General features: G+C 33.8%; 2 protein-coding genes across 2 annotated transcripts; one reads left to right on the top strand and one right to left on the bottom strand.

Moving 5' to 3' along the window:
* The first annotated feature begins 13,297 nt into the window (after positions 1-13,297).
* LOC133300517 (methylesterase 17-like) lies at positions 13,298-15,938 on the top strand. The gene is made up of 4 exons (XM_061500079.1): positions 13,298-13,589; positions 13,706-13,846; positions 15,084-15,218; positions 15,616-15,938. Exons 1-4 carry the CDS (start codon positions 13,302-13,304, stop codon positions 15,895-15,897), a joined length of 846 nt encoding a protein of 281 aa, XP_061356063.1. The 5' UTR covers positions 13,298-13,301; the 3' UTR covers positions 15,898-15,938.
* A 4,649-nt stretch (positions 15,939-20,587) lies between these two features.
* LOC133300504 (probable inactive receptor kinase At5g58300) lies at positions 20,588-23,775 on the bottom strand. Its single transcript, XM_061500067.1, has 3 exons — positions 23,710-23,775; positions 21,973-23,366; positions 20,588-21,406 (listed from the first exon to the last, which is right to left on the bottom strand). The coding sequence occupies exons 2-3, from the start codon at positions 23,264-23,266 to the stop codon at positions 20,790-20,792; spliced, it is 1,911 nt and encodes a 636-aa protein (XP_061356051.1). The 5' UTR covers positions 23,267-23,366; positions 23,710-23,775; the 3' UTR covers positions 20,588-20,789.
* Positions 23,776-24,232: the final 457 nt, after the last annotated feature.

Here is a 24,232-nt window from a genome sequence, read left to right on the forward strand (position 1 = left end):
ACTGAATTAAAGACTTGATGGCAGATGAGCAGGAGCCAGTAACAAGGATGTCATCAACATACACTAGTACAAAAAGAGTGTGGTTTGAGTAATGGATATGAACAGAGAAGAGTCACATTTTGCAGTGACAAAGCCAAGTTGATGTAGAGTGTTGCTGAGCTTTTCAAACCAAGCACGAGGTGCTTGTTTTAGACCATAAAGTGCTTTGGTAAGCTTACATACAAGTGTTTTGTCTTGATGAACAAAACCAGGAAGCTGCTGCATGAAGACTTCTTCTTGGAGATCACCGTTTAGAAAGGCATTATTAATATCATGTTGATGAACATGCCAATTCCTTGAGAGTGCACCTGAAAGAACAATGCGAATGGTAGTTGGTTTGACTACAGGACTAAAGGTTTCCTGATAATCAAACCCTTCTTGTTGATAGAAGCCTTTATTCACAAGACGGGCTTTGTATTTGAGTATGGTTCCATCTAGATTAAATTTTGTACGAAATACCCATTTGCAACCAATGAGATATCTGTTTTGAGGAAGATGAACTAGTTCCCATGTATGGTTGCGTAGGAGGGCAGGATATTCTTCTTGCATTGCTTGAAACCAATGAGGTTGAGCAAGAGCTGCAGCTGTAGTAGTAGGCTCTAAACTTGTTAAGTAAGCTTTCGATTTAAAGATACCAACCTTGGCTCTGGTAGTCATTAGATGAACTGAAACTTGAGGAGGATTTGAATTAGCCCTGTAGTTAGTATTAGAGGGAATAGGGGACCTGTAAGTAGGATTAGTAGATCTAATAGAAAAATCATGTATAGGAACACTCAAATTTGTACTGTTAGAGTGATATCTAAGTGAGTTGACAGGTGGGGCACCCAAGATTGAGTTGGTAAGAGAAGATAAAGTATTATTAATAAGAGGGACATTTATGATTGAAGTATGTGGAAGACTAGTGTTAGTAGTATGTGGAATGATAGGAACGACAAGACTCAAAGACTGATGAGTGGATGTTAAAGTGGAAGTAGTGATAGATGACTCAAGATAAGGAAAATTGGATTCATCAAATAATACATGTCTAGCAATAAAAGTTTGACCAGTTGGACTTAGGAATTTGTAACCTTTATGTTTTGTACTGTACCCAATGAAGGTACATTTTGCTGATCGAAAGTCAATTTTATGCTTGTTGTAGGGTCTTAAGTAAGGGTAGCAAGCACAACAAAAAGTCTTAAGAAAAAAATAGTCAGAAAATATATGAAATAGGCATTCAAAATGTGACTTTTGCTGTAAAGTAGGTGTAGGTAATTTGTTAATGACATAAGCAGCAGTGAGGAAAGCATCCTCCCAAAAAATTTGTGGCAAATGAGATTGTGCTAGAAGTGCTAATCCAGTTTCCACTATATATCTATGTTTCCTCTCTGGTTTTTCATTTTGTTGGTGAGTATATGGGCAGGTTAAACGTTAGACAATGCCTTGCTGTTTTAGATATGGAGTTAGTTTGAGATATTCTTTTGAATTATCGGTTTGTAGGGCTTTTATTTTAGTGTTTAGTTGTAATTCAATCATAGTTTTGAATTGAACAAAGATTTCATAAGTTTGTGATTTGTTTACCAATGGATAAATCTAAGTGTAATTGGAAAAGGCATCAACAAATATTATGTAGTTGCACCTGATGTACTTTCTATAGGTGCAGGACCCCAGATGTCTGAAAGAATAAGTTCAAGAGGTTTATTGTAGACTGTATCAGTATTAGGTAAGTGAAGTTGATGCATTTTTGCCATACAACAAGCACAACACAGATTTCAATCAGTTTTATTGATATATGGTATTTTACAATGCCTAAGTACCAACTTTACAGTATCAAGAGAGGCATGAGCCAGCCTAGAATGCCAAAGACCTAAGGTAGAAATACTAGAAGTATTATTACATGTAGCATTTCTGTGAGTATTTGGGAAAACATAATTGTTTAAATGGGAAGTGTCTTCAGGAGAAAAACTCTTGGACTTTGAAGCTCTATCAAATGCATAAAGTCCATTTTTAAGTCTGCCTTGGAGAAGAGTCTCCTTGGTAGCCTGAGAAGCACTCAACAGATTCAAATATGACATTATGTTCTTTTGCGAATTGAGATACACTCAACAGATTCTTAGATAAACCAGGTACATGTAACAAATTTGACAAAGTAAAGAATGAAGAACTGTTAGGTGAATATAAAAATGAGTGTTCTATGCTTTTGATTTTTAGGTTAGAACCATTACCTACTTGAACAACATCCTGACCATTATATGGTCATTTGTTGTGCAGGTTGTGAGAGTCTGGTGTGAAATGATTTGTGGCTCCAGAATCAGGATACAAATTGTTGTCTATAACAGAGAAAAAATCAGATGCATTTTCATCTTGTTGTCTGCCACCATTCTGATTTGTTATTGCTGTATTTGCTTGCAGTTTGGAGTTATTATTCTTGTCAAGCTGACTTTGGAAGTTTTGATTAAATCTGTGAAAACATTCCAAAGCTAAGTGACCATATTTGCCACACACTTGGCATTGAGGTCTGTTATTGCTGTTGAATCAACCTCCTTTTCCTCTGTAAAATTGATTTCCTCTTCTATTTCCATGAAATCTTCCTCTATTCTGATTGAAACCTCCTCTGTTGAAATTTGAGGAATTATTTGATCTTCTAATTTGAAGTTGAGCCAAGTTAGCTTGAAGAGTATTTGCAAGATTCTTTCTATGCTTTTCTAATCTTTGTTCTTGAGCCATCAAAAGAGCTTCAAGTTCTCCTACTGTATAAGGATCTGTTCTTGAAATAACAGAAGTAACAAATGAATCATAATCTTCATTCAAACCATCGAGTATAACATTTATGTGATCTTCAGAATCTACTGGTGCACCGCATGCTGCCAAGGAATCTACTATTTTCTTGATCTTGAGCAGGTATTTTGATACATCACCATCTTTCTTGGTGTTATTCAGCTGCACTTTTAATTGTTTAATTTTTGCTCTTGTTTGAGAGACAAAAGATTCATCAAGTTTCTGCCAGACTTGAAAAGAGCTGGAGCAGCCAACCATTCGTGTATACAGAGTTTCTGACATCGAAGATAGTAACCATGACATCAGTAACTGATCTTGTCGAGCATTGATAGCTTTTTGTGCAGCTGAGCTTTGTGTGCCTTCATTGCTGGTTGCAGTATTGCCTTCAACACTTTCTCCAGTGGTGTTATTTGCAGCAGGTACAAAATCTTGAACTTCTTGTGTGATGAATTTATCCAGATCATAGCCTTTGATAGTGGCTAACGCTTGTTGCTTCCAAAGTAAAAAGTTGTCTTCATCCAGCTTGACAGATACTGGATTTGAGAATGTATGAATAGTAGTTTGCACAGCCATAGAACAGATTGGCTCTGATACCATGAAAGGTATCAGAAAGATAAAGAAAGAGAAAGGAATTGAACTGAGTTTCTGAATCTCAGAATTGTAAAAATGAATCGATCAGTTACAGATGATGATTTATCTCTATTTAAATAGAGATCTATTTAGTAACAACTAATAGCTCTTGTTAAAACTAATTAACTAGATTCTGTTTTAGATACATTGGGCCATTGGTTATATATCTGTCATGGGAGAGTTTATTCCATAATATTAGAATCTGATTTAGAATTTAATGATTGACTTCTCATTCTTTTAATAAAAAAGTTAAATTTGAGCCTGAGATAACTAAAAAGAATAAAATAATAATCGTATAAATTATTCACACACTTCAAAATCTAAAGGATTTTTACGTGAAAAGTGTGTTAAGAAATACATTAAACGAGTTGAAATAGAGAGCTACATGGTACAAACACTGAGAGAGACGAAGGGAGGATTTGAAAGAAAGAAAGGTCTTAAATATGAGGTGGAAATCAACAATTAAAGTGCAGAAAATGAAACATAATAGTTGAGTTGGTGTATGGAAGTCGACAGATAAGAGTATAAAGCCTTAATCATCATAAAATTGTCTTTCATAAAGAATATATATAATCTATAATAAAATAAAAAGTGCAGAAAATAACTAAGAGCGATAGATGGGTCGAGGGGGGAAAAAGTTGAAAGTTGTTGGGCTTCCTCCTTTAATGCTAAGCCCAAGCCCATTTGAGGGGTTTCCTAAAAACTCTAACCCTAATTTCCACCTCCTCTATATATACTCATTAGTTGTGGGTGGAGGCTAGGTCATATGAGAGAATTTTATTTGACAGATATTTGAGAGAAAATTGTTTGAGCAAAGCTTTATGCTTTGCATTTGAGAGATCTCTAGAGAGAGTTTGAGCGAAACAACTCTAGGGTAGTTTGATTATCACCATTGTTGGAGAGGTTGAGTTAACCACCACATTGATGTATTCTGATTATATTGTAACCATTATTTTCATAGTGGATTTTTGATCTGGACTAGGTCCCCATGGGTTTTTTACTTCTTCATTGAAGAAGGTTTTCCCACGTTAAATCTGGTTGTGTTCTTCTTCTTCTTCTTCTTCTCTCTCTCTCTCTCTCTCTCTCTCTCTCTCTCCTGTTTTGTGATTTTTTGTTTTGATCTTTCCGCTGCGCTGCTTGACCCGGTGAAGTTCAGGCCGAGGTATTGCCGAGATCCGAGATCAGGATCTTGTTGATTGACTTCCGCACAGAGGCCCCTGAGCTGATCTGAGGGAACCGAGTTCCCAACAATGGTATCAGATCCCGAGTTCGACGGGTTCTGAGGGAGACGAGATGGAGACCAGTGGCATAACCAATGATGGTGACATGTTTAAGTTGACAGCAGATAATTCCACCTATTGGAGACCGATGATGGAAGATCATATCTACTGCAAAGATCTACATGAGCCCATTACCCTTGATGAGAGACCGACAGGAAAAACTGATAAGAAGTGGGAGATCCTGAGTCGGAAGGCGGTAGCCACGATTAGGAAATATATTGATAAAAGCCTCTTTGAGCACGTGTCCGAGTTCACGAACGTGTATGAGTTGTGGACGAAGCTGGAGTCCATGATTCAGAAGAAGACTCCCAAGAATAAAGCATACCTGGTTCGCCGACTTGTGAAGCTTGAATACAAGGACGACATGAGCATGATTGAACACCTAAACACCTATAAAGGTATTGTGAATCAGCTGTCAAAAGCTGAGATGAAAATTGATGATGAGATGCAGGCTTTGCTACTGTTGAGCTCGCTGCCTGAAAGCTGGGATACTCTGGTGGTGACTTTGAGTAATTCAGCTCCAGAAGAAAAGTTGAAGATGGATGTCGTGACAGACAGCCTCCTGAACGAAGAAGTCAGGAGAAGAGAACGAGATGTTTCAAGCACGTCTGAGGCCAACGTTGTTGAGAACAAAGGGAAATCTGACTCCCGGGGTAGAAGCAAAAGCCGGGGTAGAGGTCGTGACAGACGAGAAAAGTCCAGAGGTCGGTCAAAGCCGAAATATGAGTTGAAATGCTTTTACTGTGGAAAGACAGGTCATAAGAAGCCAGACTGCTGGACCCTGTAGAATGACGAGAAGAACGACTCTGTGAAGCCGGATCAGATTATTCCCAAGAAGAGGGAAGACAAGAGCACCACTGCGGTGGCTGCCAACCCGGATGCCGAGATATTCCTCCTTGGAGAGGATAATTATTTGAATGTTACATATGATGACTGCACCTGGATTGTTGACTCTGGTGCCTCCTTCCACGTTACTCCACACAAAGGTTTTTTCTCCTCTTACCGAGGTATTACCGAGATCCGAGATCGAGGATCTCATTGATTGACTTTCGCAAAGGCCCCTGAGCCGAGCTTGAGGGAACCAATTTTTTTCCAACAGTGGTATCAAAGCCGGGTTGGGCTCGAGCTAGCATGGTGATTGGCTAGGAGGCGGATCGAGTACTTTGCGCTTGAGGTACTCGGTTGAGGGAGAGCATATCAATGTTGGGTTTCACACTTGAGGGGGAGATTGTTGAGATATTCAAGTATGAGTCCCACATTGGTTGGTAATGGGCTAAGTGAAGAGTATATAAGTGAAAGGACCTATGAACCCAATGACTTAAGGTTTTGGGTTGAAATGTGGTGTCAGACTCACTTAGTGTACTTGGAGTAACTTAGTTTATTGATGGTAGTCCCCCGCCACGGACTTTTCTTTGGACCTGACAAAAGTTTGGTACCATTGTACCAGTGGTGAGAAAATAATCGTTGTCTTGTCTTCGGGATGACACATACTTATAACAATGAACAACGCTTTTTATAAAAAGAGAATGTATTATTCTAAAAATACCTTAAATATTTATTTGATAAATTCAAAAGAAGTGATTAATTCATTAAACTTTTTTTCTTTTGGTGTTTTTTATATTAAGGAAAAACCTGCAATTAGAGTGAGATTTAAAAAGATCTATACAAAACTTTGTCAATAATCAATTCTTTAACAAACATAAAATATTAAGTGAAATTAGATGAATAGTTTAATATTAATTTAATAAATCCTTTTAAATTATACTCGCCTGCAGTATACTGAAAGTTTATTTCTTTATCGGAAGAATAAGTCAACAAAATTGAATTCTAAATTAATAATTACAAGACTATGATATATCACGTCATTAATCAATTATCTAGAAATTTAAATAATTAAATAAAATCAATAAATTTATATATAATAAATTAGAAAAAGGAAGATATAGAAAAAAGGGAAAAGGGACAACTCCGCTATAAAAATTGTATACTCCGTGACAATGAACTTTTTGTAAGTACTGTATCTGATGCATGCATGATGAGTACAAACGGCATGTTGATATCGTGCAAGTCTGCCCAATTGAAGTTTCCCTTTCGAATGGCTATAGTTAGTAGTTACTCTGCAAGCTGACCTGACCATCATACTTTTTACTTTTAGTCATCATCCGTTTGATTCGTGTGCAGATGATACAATTAGATTACTTCACCTTTTTAAATCACTGCGTTTGGTAGGGAATCAATTTTATTTTATCCGGGGATGACAATTTTTAAGAATATGATTGAAAAGTAAGTTTTTCAAAAATATTATCAAAAAATTATTCGGTGGACAATATATTTATGAAAATATTGAGTTAATTTTTTTGATATTATATTTGATTGTATTAAAATTTTCTTTATTATAGAAATCTTAGAATACCATCCTGTGAGTGGTATTCTTGGATGGTATTTTTTAAAAAATTCACACAAAAATAAAATTTCGAAAAAATCAGATTCTCAAATTTTTTTTAAAAATCTCATACCAAATGTGGATAGATAAAATTACCACTTTCAGTTTACCGAAAATTCTAAAAAAAAATTTGTACTAAACGGCTCCTAGTAGATTTTTTTTTTTTGGGTAACATACTAGATTTTAGAGTAAATATCAATTTTAGTCTTCAACAAATTTCACGATACCTGCTTTAGTCCCTAGCAAATAAAATGACTATCCGTGCTCTCTAAAAAATTCAAAATGGACCTATCTAGTCGAAATCATGGTCCTTCACAAATTCAAAAAAAGACTCACATTAGTCCCTCAAAAGAGAATAAATCTTTGGTGCTACTGTTGTACCAAGATTTAGTGCATCTCACTAATGGGAGCATTACAATCATAGGAAAGAGAAAAAATTTGGCAGAGAAAAGAAAACTTTAGCTGACATGTAATGTTTCTATTGGTGGGATATACTGAATCTTTGGTGCAATAGTAGCACCAAAGATTTATTCATCAAAAGAACTAAAATAAATTTATTTTGAATTTTTTAGGACTACAAATAATTTTTTATTTGCTAGAAACTAAAACGATCGTCGTAAAATTTAGGACCGAAAAAAGTATTTAATCTAAATTTATTACTTATATATCTACACCATAAGCTACTTTTTGAGTCTGTACTTTTTCGGTTAAACTCTTTCCCTTTTAATAATGAGGCCACAAAATCATCAAAATTAATTATTTTAAACCGATTGGATTTGGATCGCCTCACCACGTACTCTAAAATCTAAATGATAGTCCGATATGGTCTCACAAACTTAACATCAGGAGTGGTTGACTTTTCAGTACATGTGTCCCTTCATATTTTTGTGCACGCATGATCTTTTCCAGATCAGGGATGACACAACCTCACACCTTGGTTGAACTCACAAGGCTTTTTTATGCTAATGGGCAGGGAACAGTGACTATTGTGCCACTGTTCACTAACTTTTTTACCTAAATGTCACGCGAATAGTATTATTTTTCAATCTGCCACAGGGCAAGTTCGCTTTTAACACAAGCGACTTCGGTTTGCTGATGTGTCAGCTTCCTGGTGGTGTCAGAGTTCGCTTCTGACACAGGCGATCTCGGTTCCAACAATATTTTAATCAAGTTCGCCTACATGGTAGGCGAACTTCATTTTTTTTGAATTTTTTTTTTAAATTTAATACTTGTTATCCACTAAAAATGTGACACGTCAGCGAACCGAGGTCGCTTGTGTCAGAAGCGAACTTGCCCCCGTGGCAGATTGAGAAATAACACTGTTCGCGTGGCATTTAAGTAAAAAAGTTGATGAACAATGGCATTTTGGTCAGTATCCCGATGGGTAGGGGTGTAAATGGGTCAGGCTGGCCCAGCCCAGCCTACAACCCGGCCTACATTAAGCCTGACTTGGCCCAGCCTTTCAGAAAAATAGAGTAGGCTTAGGCTTTTAAGAAATTTTTTTTAACAAATAGGCCGTAGGCCAATTTTGTCAAGTCTGGCCCAAAGCCTTGTAGGCTGACCTATTTAATTTATTAAAAATAAAATAATATTTATTTTATGTGGCATGACAAAGTACCGATACCAACCCTAATTTTTAGATGAATGACATTCTCTTGTAGACTTTATTTCAGCACCCAATAATTGTATTTTTCTTATTTTCCCCATTTCTTTGACTCTATTCATCTATGATATACATTCTAAAGCTGAGATATTATGTTGACTCTTTCTTGTTTGTTATTTTTCTCTTATGAGAAGTACTAGTGCATTCATGAATGAAACTTTCTTTGCTCTATACAATTATTTTTTTTGCTTAGTATCTACAGTGGTGGGCCTACAAGGTCTGTAGGCCATGTCGGGCTTTCTTATTTTTAAAAATAGGCCGGGTTTGACCTACAAATAAAGTCTTTGGCAGGCCAGTAGGCCAAATAGGCTGAATTTTTTTTTACGTAAGCTTGGGTCAGGAAGGTCAAAGTCTAGCCCAGCCTAGCCCATTTACACCCCTACTTATGGGGAATCTCCTCCAACCTTTATTTACTTCCATGAATGAGGCATCTTCTCTATTGCTTGAGCTTGCCATTATTTTGCTGAATCAGCTCTTCAGCCATAAACGTGTCCTATTTACTTTCCACCTTTATCATCGTTACAAAAAATGGCGGGTTAGGCCAGCGCAGGAATCTGAAGCTTGCATGAGGTTGAGAGCGGTGCGGTCCACTTTATCCTTGTTCCATGGCGTTTAGGGATTGAATATACTATTAATGTCGTATGTTTCTTTTATATCTTTCCTTGAGTACTAGCTAGTGCTAAGTCATATCATATATGTCGATCGATTGGTAGGAAATGTTCTATGTATGAGTCATCTTGTAAAATTATAAAGCATATGTAAATAACAAATAAATTATTACAGAAAAAAGAAGGATATTGTCGGCCAGCAATATTCTAATAAAAAACCAAATCAATGTGTTACAGCAATATACGCAACGGATGATTAATTTAATATAAAACAAAATAATGTGTCGCACAACCGACGGTGTCCACTATCAAATGCAATTAACAGTTATGCATTAAATAAAAAATAAAAATTCTTGCCGTCCTGTTGAAGGACGAAACACCAGTTCCAAAGCAAAATCTTCTTTACATGAATGTCTATTTTTTAATTTTTCTTGTGTTTACAAAGTTATATTTATAAATTTTAATAAATTAAATTTTGTATTTTCAGAAATACAAATATTTAAGCGTATATTTTTTGAAATACATAATTCGATTTGTAAGAGTTTATAAATAAAAAATTTATAAATATAACTCCTCTCTTCTATTTTAATTTTATGGTAAAGTCTTATATTATATGATGTCATTTAAATTCTTTGCTATTTATTAAAATACCAATCATGTCCCTTAAAAATATTAATTTAAAGAGACGTATGAATTTTTTTAAATGTGCATTTGCTTTACCAAAAGAACTGACAGAAAATATATAATTTTAATCATAGAATTAGTTTAGAAAAATTACTTATAATAAGGAGGAATGTCAACTACAACATTAGGGAATATGCGCTAATCCATCTAACTCCTTGTCTTAGCACCGTCTCACCCTACGTCTCTTCCCCTTCACCGCTGGCAACTCGTGAGAAAATTTTTGGTGCACGGCAAGTATTATTTGGTGCTCCTTTTTTATTAAAATAAATTTTTCCCCCTTTACTTATATATATAATTTTTTTTTTTTTTAAGTTCTAATTTTCTTTATTTTTAATAAAATGAACACTCGATGCAAGAAAGTTTTTCTCCATGTAGCATAGCTTCACGAGAAGTGGACTACACCTCATTGAATTTATAATTATGATATAGGAAAAATATTTTAGGTACATTAAATATATCAGAGCATTCAATACATCTTTTATTAAATATAAAAAAAAATTATATTACTTTTATTTTAATAATTATTCTCTTCTATATTTTTTTATTTATTTTTAGAAACGAGAGTACATACTCCCTAATTATAGAAAATGTGCTCCGGTGTAGGATCAAGAAAGTGACGTCGCTGTCACCACCTATGCCCGTCTGCTTACCAACCACGAGTTCTTTCGTAAACTTGGCAAACTAATATTAGTACTTTTCTTTTAAGGGTTTTCATTTTATCCTTTAACATAACACAATAAATTTTTCTACACTCACAATATTTTGTGGAGCCCACACTTATTAAAATAAAAAAATAAATAAAAAATTAAGGTACGCAAAACGAATATCTATAACATTACACCATCACTTTTCTTACAACATAACTCTTATAAAACCCTCATTTTAATAACTTAGTGGAGAGAAGATTTACATCTCCAACCAATTGTCCTTCATATTCAAATTGGCACATTGCGTGCGGGGCATTATTTATGAACTGATGTTTTAAATTATAAATAAAATATTTTAATTAATTGGAAATTGATCGATGCGTGCTGGAAATGTTACGTGCTATTTGGTTCAAAATTTCTTAAAACTTACCTACAAATCAAATTGGAAAAATAAGAAAACAATGTTTGGTAGACACTTTTACAAGATTTTTCTAGATGTTGTATTTGCATAACATTCCTTATTTATTCGTAGAAAGCAAGCAAAAGTTATTATTTGTAATGACAACTTGCGGGTGGTATTTTACATTTAACCGGTTAAATGGCAAAAGAGCAATCCACTAACAGACCTAAATACCCTCATCTAAAGCGCCAAAGTTTCACTTTTTTTATGGGATTATATTTGTAATTTTATACCATTTATCTATCAATATTTTATTCTCAATCAAACATAAGTTTCAAAAACTTTAATCAATTTGCCTGGTAATATTTGGCCTAATCAAACAACTTTTTTTTTTTTTTAACTTTTCTATCTAATTCACTTTTCTTGTAGATTCTTAATAATTACATTTATCTGGTAAACGAAAATTTTCACTTGAACCAAACTACCGTAACAATGACTTTGAAATCAATTTATGGTGAAAGTTATTGGCGAATTAATTACAATAAATGGGATGAGAGTTGAAAAGTAAAATTGACATTGGAATCCATTAATAAGGAGGGTTACTAAATGATGAATTAATTACAATGAATAGGATAAGAGTTATAAAAAGGTGAATTAATAGGCACAGTTTTTTTCACATTTGTCTCGATTTGAATCATAGTAATTTTTTTTAATGAAATGAGAGTGACGCTAATACAAGAGTCTATTAGTAATAATACTCTTTTATTTATTATGAGGGTAATTTTTTTACAGATAAAAAACATGACAAAAATTTTCTTGTGCACACCCAAAATTTAAACTTTTTATAGGACACAATCCTGAAAAGCACAGGAATGCAATTTGGAGCCCTCTTGAACCACTTGATGAGCAAAAGTCTTCCCGGCTGAGTGCATCCTACGCCAGTGTTATGCAAGACTGAGTTATCTTCCACATATGTAAGCTATGTTGACATTTTCAAAGTTCGGATGATGGATTAAAATGACAACAATATAATAAATATATGGGTTTATCATCTATCATTTAACATGACCACAAAAAGTTTCCTACACACACAATATTTTGTGGGGCCCGCAGCAAAAAAAAAAAAAAAAAAACTTCAGCACGCAAAACGAATCTCTATAACATAACACAATCATTTTTCCTACAACATAACTCTTATAAAACCCTAAATATATATAAGGGTTTCTCTTTTCTCGTGTCACATGAAATAATATTTTTCATGCTATAGACACAACAAGTGATAAGTCCCATCACTTGTTAAAAAAATAAAAAATAAAAAGAAGATAGCACAGATTTTAATACCTCACAAAATGATTTCCCTATATATAATTAGAGTAACGTTGTATTTATAATTTTTTTTTTAACAAATTTGGCTAATTTTTTTGGAAAGTACATAAATAGAGGAATATACTATCCAAAATATATAGTTTGTAAATAAAAAAATTATAAATATAATCTACTTATATAATTAGGTAGGATATTCATACTATTATTTTTTTATTTCCAATTTATTATCACTCTAATCACCGTTGAATTAAATTTTTTAGCCTACAGTTATTTGAAAATTTCTGAAAAGTTTTTTAAGAGAGAGAAAAGAAAAAATTTTAATATTATAAATATAAACATGGGGAAGGATATACTTACCATCAAAAAAATTTACCACATTTACACCAACTTAATCATCGTTGATTTCCGTCAATCTAATGGTTATACTTTATTAAAAATTATTGGATTGTACTTATTAATTAATTATTAATTTTGAATAAATTATAATCGTTAGATTGACGGAAATTAACAGTGATTAGATTGATTATAAAAATAATAAATAATTTTGATAATAAATATATCCTGCTCCTATAAATATATACTTCACGAAATATATAATTATAATGAATGATAGTTAAAAAAAATGATAGTATAAATATTCTATATAATAGCTCCTGAATATTCCAATAATATGATTAGCACGGAAAGTTAAAAGGGAAAATGTCATGCGTCACGACCCCTTTAAACTATTCTATCGTACATAATATATATATATATATATATATATATATATATATATATATATATATATATATATCGTTGAAAGCAAAAGAAACTGAGAAAGCTTAATGTCAGTGAAGGCAGAGAAAGCCATGCCGGTGAAAGGGGAAGGAGGAGTTGATCCTAGAGGAACTATTCCCTTGAAACAGCACTTTGTGCTTGTACATGGCATAGGTGGAGGAGGTTGGTGCTGGTACAAAATTCGGTGTCTTATGGAGAATTCCGGCTACAAGGTCTCCTGCATAGACCTAAAGAGTGCGGGAATTGATCAATCTGATGCTGATTCTGTTCTAACTTTTGATGATTATAATAAACCTCTCATGGATTTCATGTCTGCTTTGCCGGAGAATGAACAGGTATTGGTCCCATTCTCTCCATATGTCTCTTTCTCCACCTTATATATTATATGGGAACATTTGATCAACTAGAGTGGCTATACCAGCTGATCGTATCAGTCATGTGCTTTCTATAGGTTATATTGGTGGGGCATAGCGCAGGAGGGTTGAATATAACTCAGGCTTGTCATAAGTTTGCCAATAAGATCAACTTAGCAGTGTATGTGGCAGCAACTATGCTCAAGTTGGGATGCTGGACCGATGAAGATCTTAAAGATGTGAGTCCTTTTCACAAAACCTTGTTCTGTTTACCCTCTTTGAATATCTTGTTCTTTATTTTGTTTCTTAAGATTTAATTCATTATGCCATGCGTGTTTCTTTTTTTAAACCCGAGCTTGGTAATAGAGTACTATGATGATTAATTGAGTTGCCATGTGTGTGCATAAACTTGGGGGGTGAGTGAATATGATAGTGATGTGTATTGGCTTCCATTGTTGTTCAGTGTCTGGAATCTTCAAGGTTTCCAGCAAGGATGATGTTGATGCTCTGTTGAAATAATTGGTTGCCAACTGTTTTCACAAAAGGACATTGGTTCTTAGGCAACTGAGAGGCTTTTTACAGTTATGCATGTACCTACTCTCACATTTTTCTTAAGGTTAGCGCCATAAACAAACCAACCAGCAGCTGTTTAGCAATAGGGAGTTTGTTTAGCAAAAAGGGATTATTATTTTTTAACCAAAAAAGTTAGGAATTTCTTTCTTTTATTTTATCTTCCTGTCTTCTCTCCCTTCTCTTGGAGACAATTCTTATTTTATTAGCTTATTATTAGAGTTCTCAATAGTCAATGGCCTTGATGTCTACTTACCTCTTTTTCAGGCTTTGACAACGAACTATTTGTAATTTAATAATGGTAAACAAAATGGGTATATATTCTGACCCGGGATGCTTGTAGTTTACATTATATAAAATGTTGATTTCAATTCATAAAAATGATGAAAAGGAATCTAAGACTAACCCAATCTCTTAGGTGCCTAGAACTAGAATGTAAACGGACAAAGCTAATTGTCTTTTATGCTTAATCATTGTAGCAACTTCATTCTAATAAAGTTTCCTGTTTACCTTTCCAACCGTGTCTACCCTCAATTATCATCAATAATTGTGTGCCATCTAAACCCCTTTAAAATAACAATCCTTTTATTGGTCATTATAAGCGTCCTTGCTAGCTATCTTGTTTGGAGACAAGAAATTGTAGAATCTCTTTCTTTCTTCCTTTTCCTCCACCTTAACGAGTGCAATCCGACAGCCGTGTCTGTTCCATAGGTCTACCTTGTCCTCCGGAGGTAATAGAAAATTTTCATCGTGTTCAATGTATCTCCAATAATTGAAAAGAAACAAATAATTAATGAGCCTAATTGATACAATTGTATGACACTAGAGTAGCTAGTTTTCTTTGTGCCTCTAGTAAATCATAGATATAATGATGATTAGAAAATGTTTCTGGTTTGTGTCAAGCAGGGGGCACCTGACTTATCTGAGTTTGGGGATGTGTACGAGCTAGGATTTGGATTGGGACACGATAAGCCTCCAACCAGTGCTTTGGTGAAGAAAGAATTTCAACGCAAAATCATCTATCCTTTGAGCCCTCATGAGGTGTATTTCTCTCTACCCAAAAAAAAAAACAAAAGAAAAAAAACATATAAAGGACATGCTGAGCATGCAGTCTTTATAAAACTGTTGGTCACTTTCTAGGGCCATTTTGCCGTAGGGTACCCCACATGACATATGCTTTGGTTTATCATCAATTTCATTCACTGCTTTTGCCACATGTAGGACCATTTATGGCATTTTTTCTTGGGAAAAGAAGAAAAACAAAGAAAATTCTTTCAAATGATAACAACTTTAGCAAATATTCTAGCCAGTATTTGTAATCTACTCAAGCTTTTAAAGTTAGAAAAGATAGTGAACATATGCATGTGCACCAAAATTCTCACCAATCTTAGCAATGAATAGTGTAATGACACGCTTAGAAATGTTGATCATGCCTAAGGATTCGACCTTGGCTGCAATGCTGTTGAGGCCAGGACCATTGCTAGCGTTGACCAGTGCACAATTCACAGAGGATGATGAAGTGGAGAAGGTGCCACGCGTGTACATAAGGACAAGACATGACAGGGTGATGAAGCCAGAGCAACAGGAAGCCATGATAAAGAGGTGGCCACCATCTACTGTGTATGAACTTGACAGTGACCATAGCCCCTTCTTCTCCACCCCATTTGTCCTCTTTGGTTTGCTTGTAAAAGCCGCAGCTTTTGATGGTGGATGCAACTAGTTGAGTACAGAGGCACCATGTTTTTATTTTCCATTTCTTTGCTCACCAAAATCAATTTGCTAATTAATTTATCAAAAATATTGATTGTGTTATGATGATTATGCAATTCTCCTATGATTTGTTTGGTATTATTAAAATGTGAGCAGTGGATAGAATAAACTGAAATGATTGGCATCGAATTCGATAAAAGCAATAGGTGAGTGGGGATGAAAACAAGGCGTTCTAAAACTAATCATCGTGATATATTACTTTTATCATATGGAGAAAGAAAAAAATAATTGAAGAATAAAATGACTGGGAGTGGATCTTCTTATGTGTTAATTAACATGACCATGTCATGTGGAGCAATCATAATCATACATGGGTGAGTCAATGATGATAAGGGAGGAGAGAAAAAAAATGTAAGGATAGTCTTTCTGTTTCTGGGGCTTAGCCCCTCTTTATTTACAAAAAAAAATAAAAAAAAATGTAAGGATAGGAAGTTACACAATCATTATTATTGATTTAATTATTAATGGTTAAGATCCTTCCATATGACATGATCATGTTAAATTACACACGAGATAATCTATTTCCAAAATGACTAGAGAGCCTCTGGGATTGCTTGCTTATGTATCATTATAATGGAATTTTAGAGGGAATGTCACTGTCCATCCCTATCCTCATCAGCTATGCAACTTCTATTAAAAGCATCAAGCATAGGAAATAAGAATAGAACATGTTCTTTGCATACGCCACATGCATGAGAATTTATGTGACTAAAGTTGATGGATGATGCTTGCATAATCATTGTATTAACTGATTTACACAAACCATAAAAGTGACTTTGATTGGGCTTAAAAGAGAGTATAAATTGGGAGATACTTAATTTTAGATGGAGTTACGATTTTGTACAAATGTGAGAATTGTTTATTCACGTGTGATGATTTATTAATTGGAGAAGTACACGACATTTTTTAATATACTCCAGGAGTATAAAACAAATTTGTGCTCCTTTTCCTTTTTTTGGTAAAAAAATTACTCTTATACCTCTCTCTTTTCTTATATTTTTCTCCCAATCCCTTTTTATTTTCTATTTTTGATATGGAGCATCGTGCTCCCGGTCCACAAAAGAAGCGCTCGGAAGTATACCATATACAAGTACATGAAACCATGGAATATAGAATAACTATCAAAATTAATAAATATATCTAGCAATGAGCCAAATTATAAATCAGTGAAGTGACATTATATGTTAACCCAAACTTTAAGATTATAGGTCTACGGAATTTTTGCATTTATACAATCATCATTTGATTCACTTTTAATCAATGTGAAAATTTATCACTATTCGTATTAGAATATTTCCAACAGACAGCATATGATTTTATCCTACCTACATCATAGTCAATAGGAGATTAAAAAGAATTGGTGTTTTTATGAGAATACGAACATCAATGTTGTTTAAACCGGACCAAATATGTCAATCCCTAGCTGTTCAACTGGGAATTAGGTCATTAACATTGAATTTATGAGTTGATGTTTTTTTTTTTTACATGTAATATCTACCACTAAACCAAACCAATGCCGTATGATTGTTATAATGCTTATATTATTATATTATTATATGGGAAAAGTGTGCTATTTTAAAGGATGTAAAATTATGTCATTTTAAAAGAGAGAAAGAGAAAGAGATAGATAAAGGAGGGGAGAGAGTTGATAAAAAAAATAAAGGTGTGAGTCTCACCTCTTTGTGAGAGTGAAAAAATATAAGTTGTGTCATTTAAAAGGATAAACATTTTTTCCTTATTATATATTCTTATGTATTAATTTAATTAATGATTTATTAAATCGGTAATGCCTTAGCTCAATTCAATATATAAATTATTGTTTGTTATATTATAGGAGATAATTTTATTTTTTAAATACACATAAAAATATATGGAACCAATTTTTATTTCTTTTTTTTTTCTGATAAACTCTCTCTTCTTTTCGTATAGAGTTTATTTATTTATTTATATATATATATATATATATATATATATAAAATAAAATTATTTCTGAAACATTAATTCCTTTAACATAATATTGAATAGCAAATCTAATTCTTTATTATAGTACAGATGATATGGTCCCGAGCGTGGGGTCCACTAGATTCATAATCCACATGGCATGTTGGGCATCGAGTGTGAGCCTGTAAGGGATGGGCCAATCTATGCTGGTATGAGTACGGAAATATCTTCGGTACTACAGCAGACTCCGTTACACGGACACGCAAATTTTGTTGAAATTTACGTGTTGGACACGTGTCCGACACGTTCGGACACGCGGTCAACTCTCCGATACGTTCCGACACGCGGTCAATATTTGGGGACACGCGGTCAACATTTAGGGACACTTTTTTTGTTTTATTTTTTTATTTTTTTAAATCTTAATTTTATTTTATTAACTAAATATAAAAGAAATAATTTATAAATTAATTTTTTTCTGTTATAAAATTAGACATTAAAAATTAACAAACTACGAAAAATTATTTATATTTATATTTATGTTATGAAATTTAAATATTTAATTGATTATATTACTTATTATGGACTCTTATATGTATTAAATATAAATCATATTATATATATTAAAATTTTTATTTAATATGAAAACGTGTTCCAACGTGTCCAAATATGCCTTTTTTTAGAATTAACGTGTCGGCGTGTCGTGTCGTGTCCCGTGTCCCGTGTCCGTGTCCGTGCATCATAGACAACAGAGAGCGAATAAAATGTCAAAAACTGAAAAACATGATTTTGTTGTCAGCATATCCTTTGCAAAATCATGAAAACAACAAATAAAGTAAAAATAATGTGACATTTTTGTAATTATTAAAAAATATCAAATGAAAATGAAAAAAATAAATAAATCAAATGCAAGCATATATTATTTTTATTTTATTTTAGTTATACTTAACAAAATATACTAATATAGTTAAGAATTTGGAGATTTCAAAATTTAAATTGTAAAATTTTATTTATTTTATAGTTGTGATTAATTATTTAGAATTAGGATCTAATATAAATAAACTTAGTGTAGAAAAATTTACTATATTTAATGTCTACTAAATGATAATATAAGATTTTACACCATTGGAGTCCGTTCGTCATTGTTGCCCTTCACCACCGTGCCCCATCACCACTGTCAACAATCACCTTCACTTCCGTCCTTCGACTATTATCACTGGCAATGTCTTCCAATGAAATTTTAATTTAATTCAGAATTATAATTCTATAGTTCTCTATACGTGGAAATACATCCTCTCATGTTCAAAAAAAATGAAATGATTATGTGAAACAATCATAACCATACAAAAGTAAATCAACGATTATGATTTAGTAATTATCTATTTCAATATTTTTTTTCTCTCCTCTTTTATCATTATTGATCAATTTTTGTATGATTATGATTAGCCACATAACAATATCATATCTTTTTCAACTTGAGATAATCCACTCCCATATAAAACAATTATGGAGGTTGAGAGTACCATATGTCTCTCTCATGAGATTACTAAGAGTTTAATTTATATTGTTATAAAATGATCTTGCTGCATATTAATATAAGAATAACAACTCTTACCTCCCATATTAATTGTTGATCCTACTACATTTAATAAATCTAATCTATTAGTAAAGTGAGTTGCAAGTAAAATCAAAGACTAAGATTTAAAATGTATTAGGGGGTGTTTGGTAGAGGAGAAAATTTTTTTACCAGAAAAATATAATTACTAAGAAAATGGTAAGAAAGTCAGTTTGATAGAAAAGTTTTAAAAAAATGTTTGGTAGACCGAAATATTACCGGAAAAATTTATTTAAATTTGTAAAATCTATGTTCCGGAGGAACTTCGCACCTGTTTTCACTTCCCCAGTTATCTCAAAACACCACATCTCAAGTAGTATTTTGTAACAGTAAATTTCACCAAAAAAATTAACAACACCAAAATCATTTTCCAGCCATCCTATTTGCCTAGTATTTTTTTTAAAAATCTTGAACCAAACGTGGTATTTTTCAATACCCACCCACACTTCCCCATCAAACCCAAAATAAAATTTCTACCAAACATACCCTAACTTATACTAAGATGATCATCATCTTTGTATATATACAAACTAAGGGGAAATAATTTGTCTTTTTAAACGATGTAATTTATGTCATTTCAGCAATTTATAACTATGTACTAAGGGTAGTACATAGTTATAATATTAAGTTGTATTTTTCTCTCTTTCTTCAGACACTGTTTGTTGACGTGAAAAATAAAAAAATAATAACTTTAATATTATAACTATGTATTACCCTTAGTACGTTATAAATTGATGAAATGACATAAGTTACATCTTTTAAAAGGATAAACTTTTAACCCATAAACTAATAGATAAGTGAAGTAAAAGAATTAAACTATGTAAAGATGAATCTAAATGTTGGGTAAATTTTTTGTCTTGATGTAATACATACTATACCTATATAAATAAATTTATGTGATTTAGAAATGAAGCTGCTGCCGAGAAAATGACTGTAAACGCAGATAGTTAAATTTATGTGTTATACTTGTAGTGCCATTACAATGGGACTACAAATTTATCCCTAAATGCTTGAAAGGAAAAGAAAATGTTTGTTAACCGGGCACTTTGGTCTGCACAATGAAACTTGAATTATTTCCATAGACCGAACAACAATCAGCCAAAAGTTTCAAAAGGTAATAAACAGAGTGAAACATGAAAACTTTGAATGCCAACATGAATATAAACATTAGTATTTCACAATGAAATATGCTTATTGCTTGAGGACAGAACAGAATACGAGGAAAGCCCAACAATCTCTTGACATTATCTCCTAAAACTCTCTCAACTGCAGTTAGTAGGCAAAAGAGTTTATGGTGTCTGCACATTAGACTCAGACTCAGAGGATGGCCTGTTCTTCAACTCAGGGTGTTTAATTTCCTCTATCATTCTAGCAACTTCATCCATTCTAGGCCTTGTATCTGGCACCTTAGCTACACAAGCCAGTGCAATCTGAAGCATCTGCACCATTTCCTCTTCAACATATTGGCCTCTCAGAAGCTCCTCATCAAAGACTTCAGCTGTCCATTCTTCTCTAACAACAGACCTCACCCACCTTGGAAGATCAACAGCTTCATCAAACCCTGGATATCTCATTGGGGTCTTGGCTGTTAGCATTTCAAGTAGAAGCACACCAAAGCTGTAAACATCAGATTTCTGTGTGATCTTTCTGGAATCAGTAACTTCTGGAGCTCTATAGCCATTGAGTCTGGACATGGTTGCTGAGGTATTCATCAAAGGAGGCAATCCAACATCAGAGATGCAGCTATCAAGTTCTTGAGTTATGAGCACATTGGTTGACTTTATGTTTCCATGTGGAAATTTTGGACCCCCCTCGGAGTGAATGAAAGCAATTCCCTTTGCAGCTCCAAGTGAAATCTTCACTCTTGAATCCCAATCTAACGGAGTTCTTCCTGCACCACGGTTTTCTATTGTTTGGAATAGAAGAATTAGGCAAAGATATAGAATTGTTACAATTCACATTGGTAAATACATGTGACAATTAGTTCCAAGAGTTACTTCAAAAGGAAACAGGGTTCTTTCAAGGAATTAAAAGCTTAATTTAAAAAATGTTCAATCTTCTTACTAGCACATTACCTGTTTGGCTGCATATATAAGCATGCATTGCACTATTTTGTTTCATGAGTCAACGCTTTTATAATCTTGTTTTTTTTATTTTTTTGGTAATGATATGTTAATGCATACAGTAGTCTGCAAGCTAGCATACCATCATACTGGCATGATTTAATAAGTAACTACCTAACCATATTGGCATAAAATCACCGATGACATTATGGACCCAAGTCACATAAAGCCAACTTGATTATATTTAAACTTTCATTGTCACTTCCATTTCCTAATTGAATTTGATGATTGATTGTGAGTAAAGTTGATTTATCCTAGTTTGGTTAAAACTCAGAGGCTCATGTAGAAATAATAAAAAATGCTACTTCTGAACAAACTGAGCACAGTTTTGCTATAGTGTAGAACGTACCATGCAACAAGTAAAACAAGCTGCCTCCTGGCATGTAGTTGTAAACTAGAAGTTTCTCATCTTTGGAAAAGTAATAAGCTCGAAGGGGCATGACATTGGGGTGACTTCCAAGTCTCCCTACAAATTCCATATGCTGCTCAAACTCCTTCTTTCCAACCACAACTTCCTTCAATCTTTTAACTACCACTGTTGTTCCCTCCTCCAAAACAGCCTTGTATGCTGTTCCATAGCTCCCTTTTCCAAGAACTTCAGCTGAAGCCTTTAGCAAATCCTCAAGGTCAAAGCTACAAGAGCTACCTTCAAAGAAAAATAACTTGTTCTTTTCAGCCGTTTGCACCCCACTACCAAAACTCTTTGAGACCTCAGTCTTTCCAGCACAAGACGCCTTCCCTTTCAGTATGCCACTGCTTTTGCTGTTTTTCCTCTTCAAACAGCATACAAAGATCACTAAAACTAGTAGAGAGAGGAATGCAATGCCTCCAATGACTAGAGCAAGAATAGTAGCTAGGCCAAAGGTTTTCTTATGGGTGGTAGCTTTTTGGTTTTGGGTAGTTGCTGGAGAGAATTGCTGGTAAACAGGAGAAGGAGATGGAGAAGGGGAGATTGTAGAACAATGATTTAGAGGTGGCCCACATAAGAGAGAGTTCCCAACAAAAGAAGTATAAGGGAATGTTTTGATGGAATTTGGAATTGAGCCATTCAAGTTATTATAGCTCAAATTCAAATATTTGAGTGCTGGAAGGTTGAAGTCAGGAATAGCTCCAGATATGGAATTATTTTGGAGATACAACCAGGTGAGTCTTCTTAGGTTCTGAAATACAGGAGGGATACTGCCAGAGAAGGAGTTAAAGGAAATATCCAATGCAATGAGTTTAGGGGAGACAGTGGAAGGAATTACACCTGAAAAGTAGTTATGCTGAAGGTGTGCAAATTGGAGTGAAGGAATGGAAAGGATGTTAGAAGGAAGATTTCCTCTAAGGCCATTGGAATGAAGACTCAGGACCCTAAGAGCATCAAGTTTTCCTATGGTGTTCTCTGGAATGGACCCAGTTAATCCAATTCCTGGAAGATGGATGCCTATGACACGAGTTCCATTAGAGTTGCAAGTTACACCAACCCATGAGGTACAAATTGAAGTAGAGTCATTCCAGTTGAGCCTTGGGGCATGTGGAACAGTAGAAGCAAACTCCAAGAGAGCTTGTTTGTCAGAGTTCAAGTCAGCAACTATCAAGCCAAAGAGAGAGAGGGTGGAGCTTAACAGAACAAGTGCAATACTAAAGAACTGCAACTTCATGGGTCTTGATTGGTGAGAAATCGAGGCAACTGATAGTTCAAAGTTCTGAGCTTAACTGTTCTTCATCCTTTCCTGGCTAAGTTGTTAGCTGGTCATATAGCTAGGAAAATAGAACATATATAAAAGTTAAAATTAACTATTTTTCATTCAAACAAATGGAACCATTTGGGGGTAAGTATGTTTGCATGAACCTAGTCTAAAATCAGTGATAATTTTCAATTTTTAAAGTGAAGCAGAATTCAAACAGAAAGTGATGGTATTGAATAGTTTACAGGATGAAACGGGCTATGAATTTAGAAATTGTACAGAAATGAATTCAAATAATTTGAACATACTTCTTTCACTAATTTTTTTTGACGTTGAGTACGAAAATATTTGTGTTTATTCAGAAAACATCACTTATTGCAGCTTTGCATATAACAAAAAAGAATATCAAAGCTTACCATGAAGCAGGTAAGTAAGGAAGGAAAGGTACTTCCTTCTTTTCAGATGCATCAGTTGAGCCATTGTCGTTTTTCAATACTTCCAAGTGTTTTAGTGACTCTTCCATTTAAAAAGAAAAAGTAAAAAGCCAAAGGCTTGCCTTGGAACTTTAAATTATGGAGGACTAAAGTGCACTTTGCTCTGAGAATAAAGAAATCGCATCACAAATTGTTCCTTGTATGTTTCAGAAACAACCGGGTAGGGAGGGAGAAGGGGAAAATAAAGGCATTGTGATAATTGAGAATCCAAGAAAAAATAGAACTAAAAAAGAAAAAGCTAAAGTTTGATTCTCCTTTAGTACTTTATAAAGAAAAAGCATTATTTGCCAAAAGTAGCGGCATTCACCTAAGTTAAAAAAATAAAAATAAATCATTGGTGTTGATTTCTCATTTTTGCCACCTTATCTGGTCAGTGATTACTGCAGAAAGTTCATCTTGTAGTACTGAAAACTATTTAAGGAACCAGATTTAGACACGTAAAGGA

Source organism: Gastrolobium bilobum, unplaced genomic scaffold (assembly GCF_033153095.1).
Source record: "Gastrolobium bilobum isolate Gb01-03AN ecotype WA unplaced genomic scaffold, APGP_CSIRO_Gbil_v1 utg3131, whole genome shotgun sequence".
Lineage (NCBI taxonomy): Eukaryota > Viridiplantae > Streptophyta > Magnoliopsida > Fabales > Fabaceae > Gastrolobium > Gastrolobium bilobum.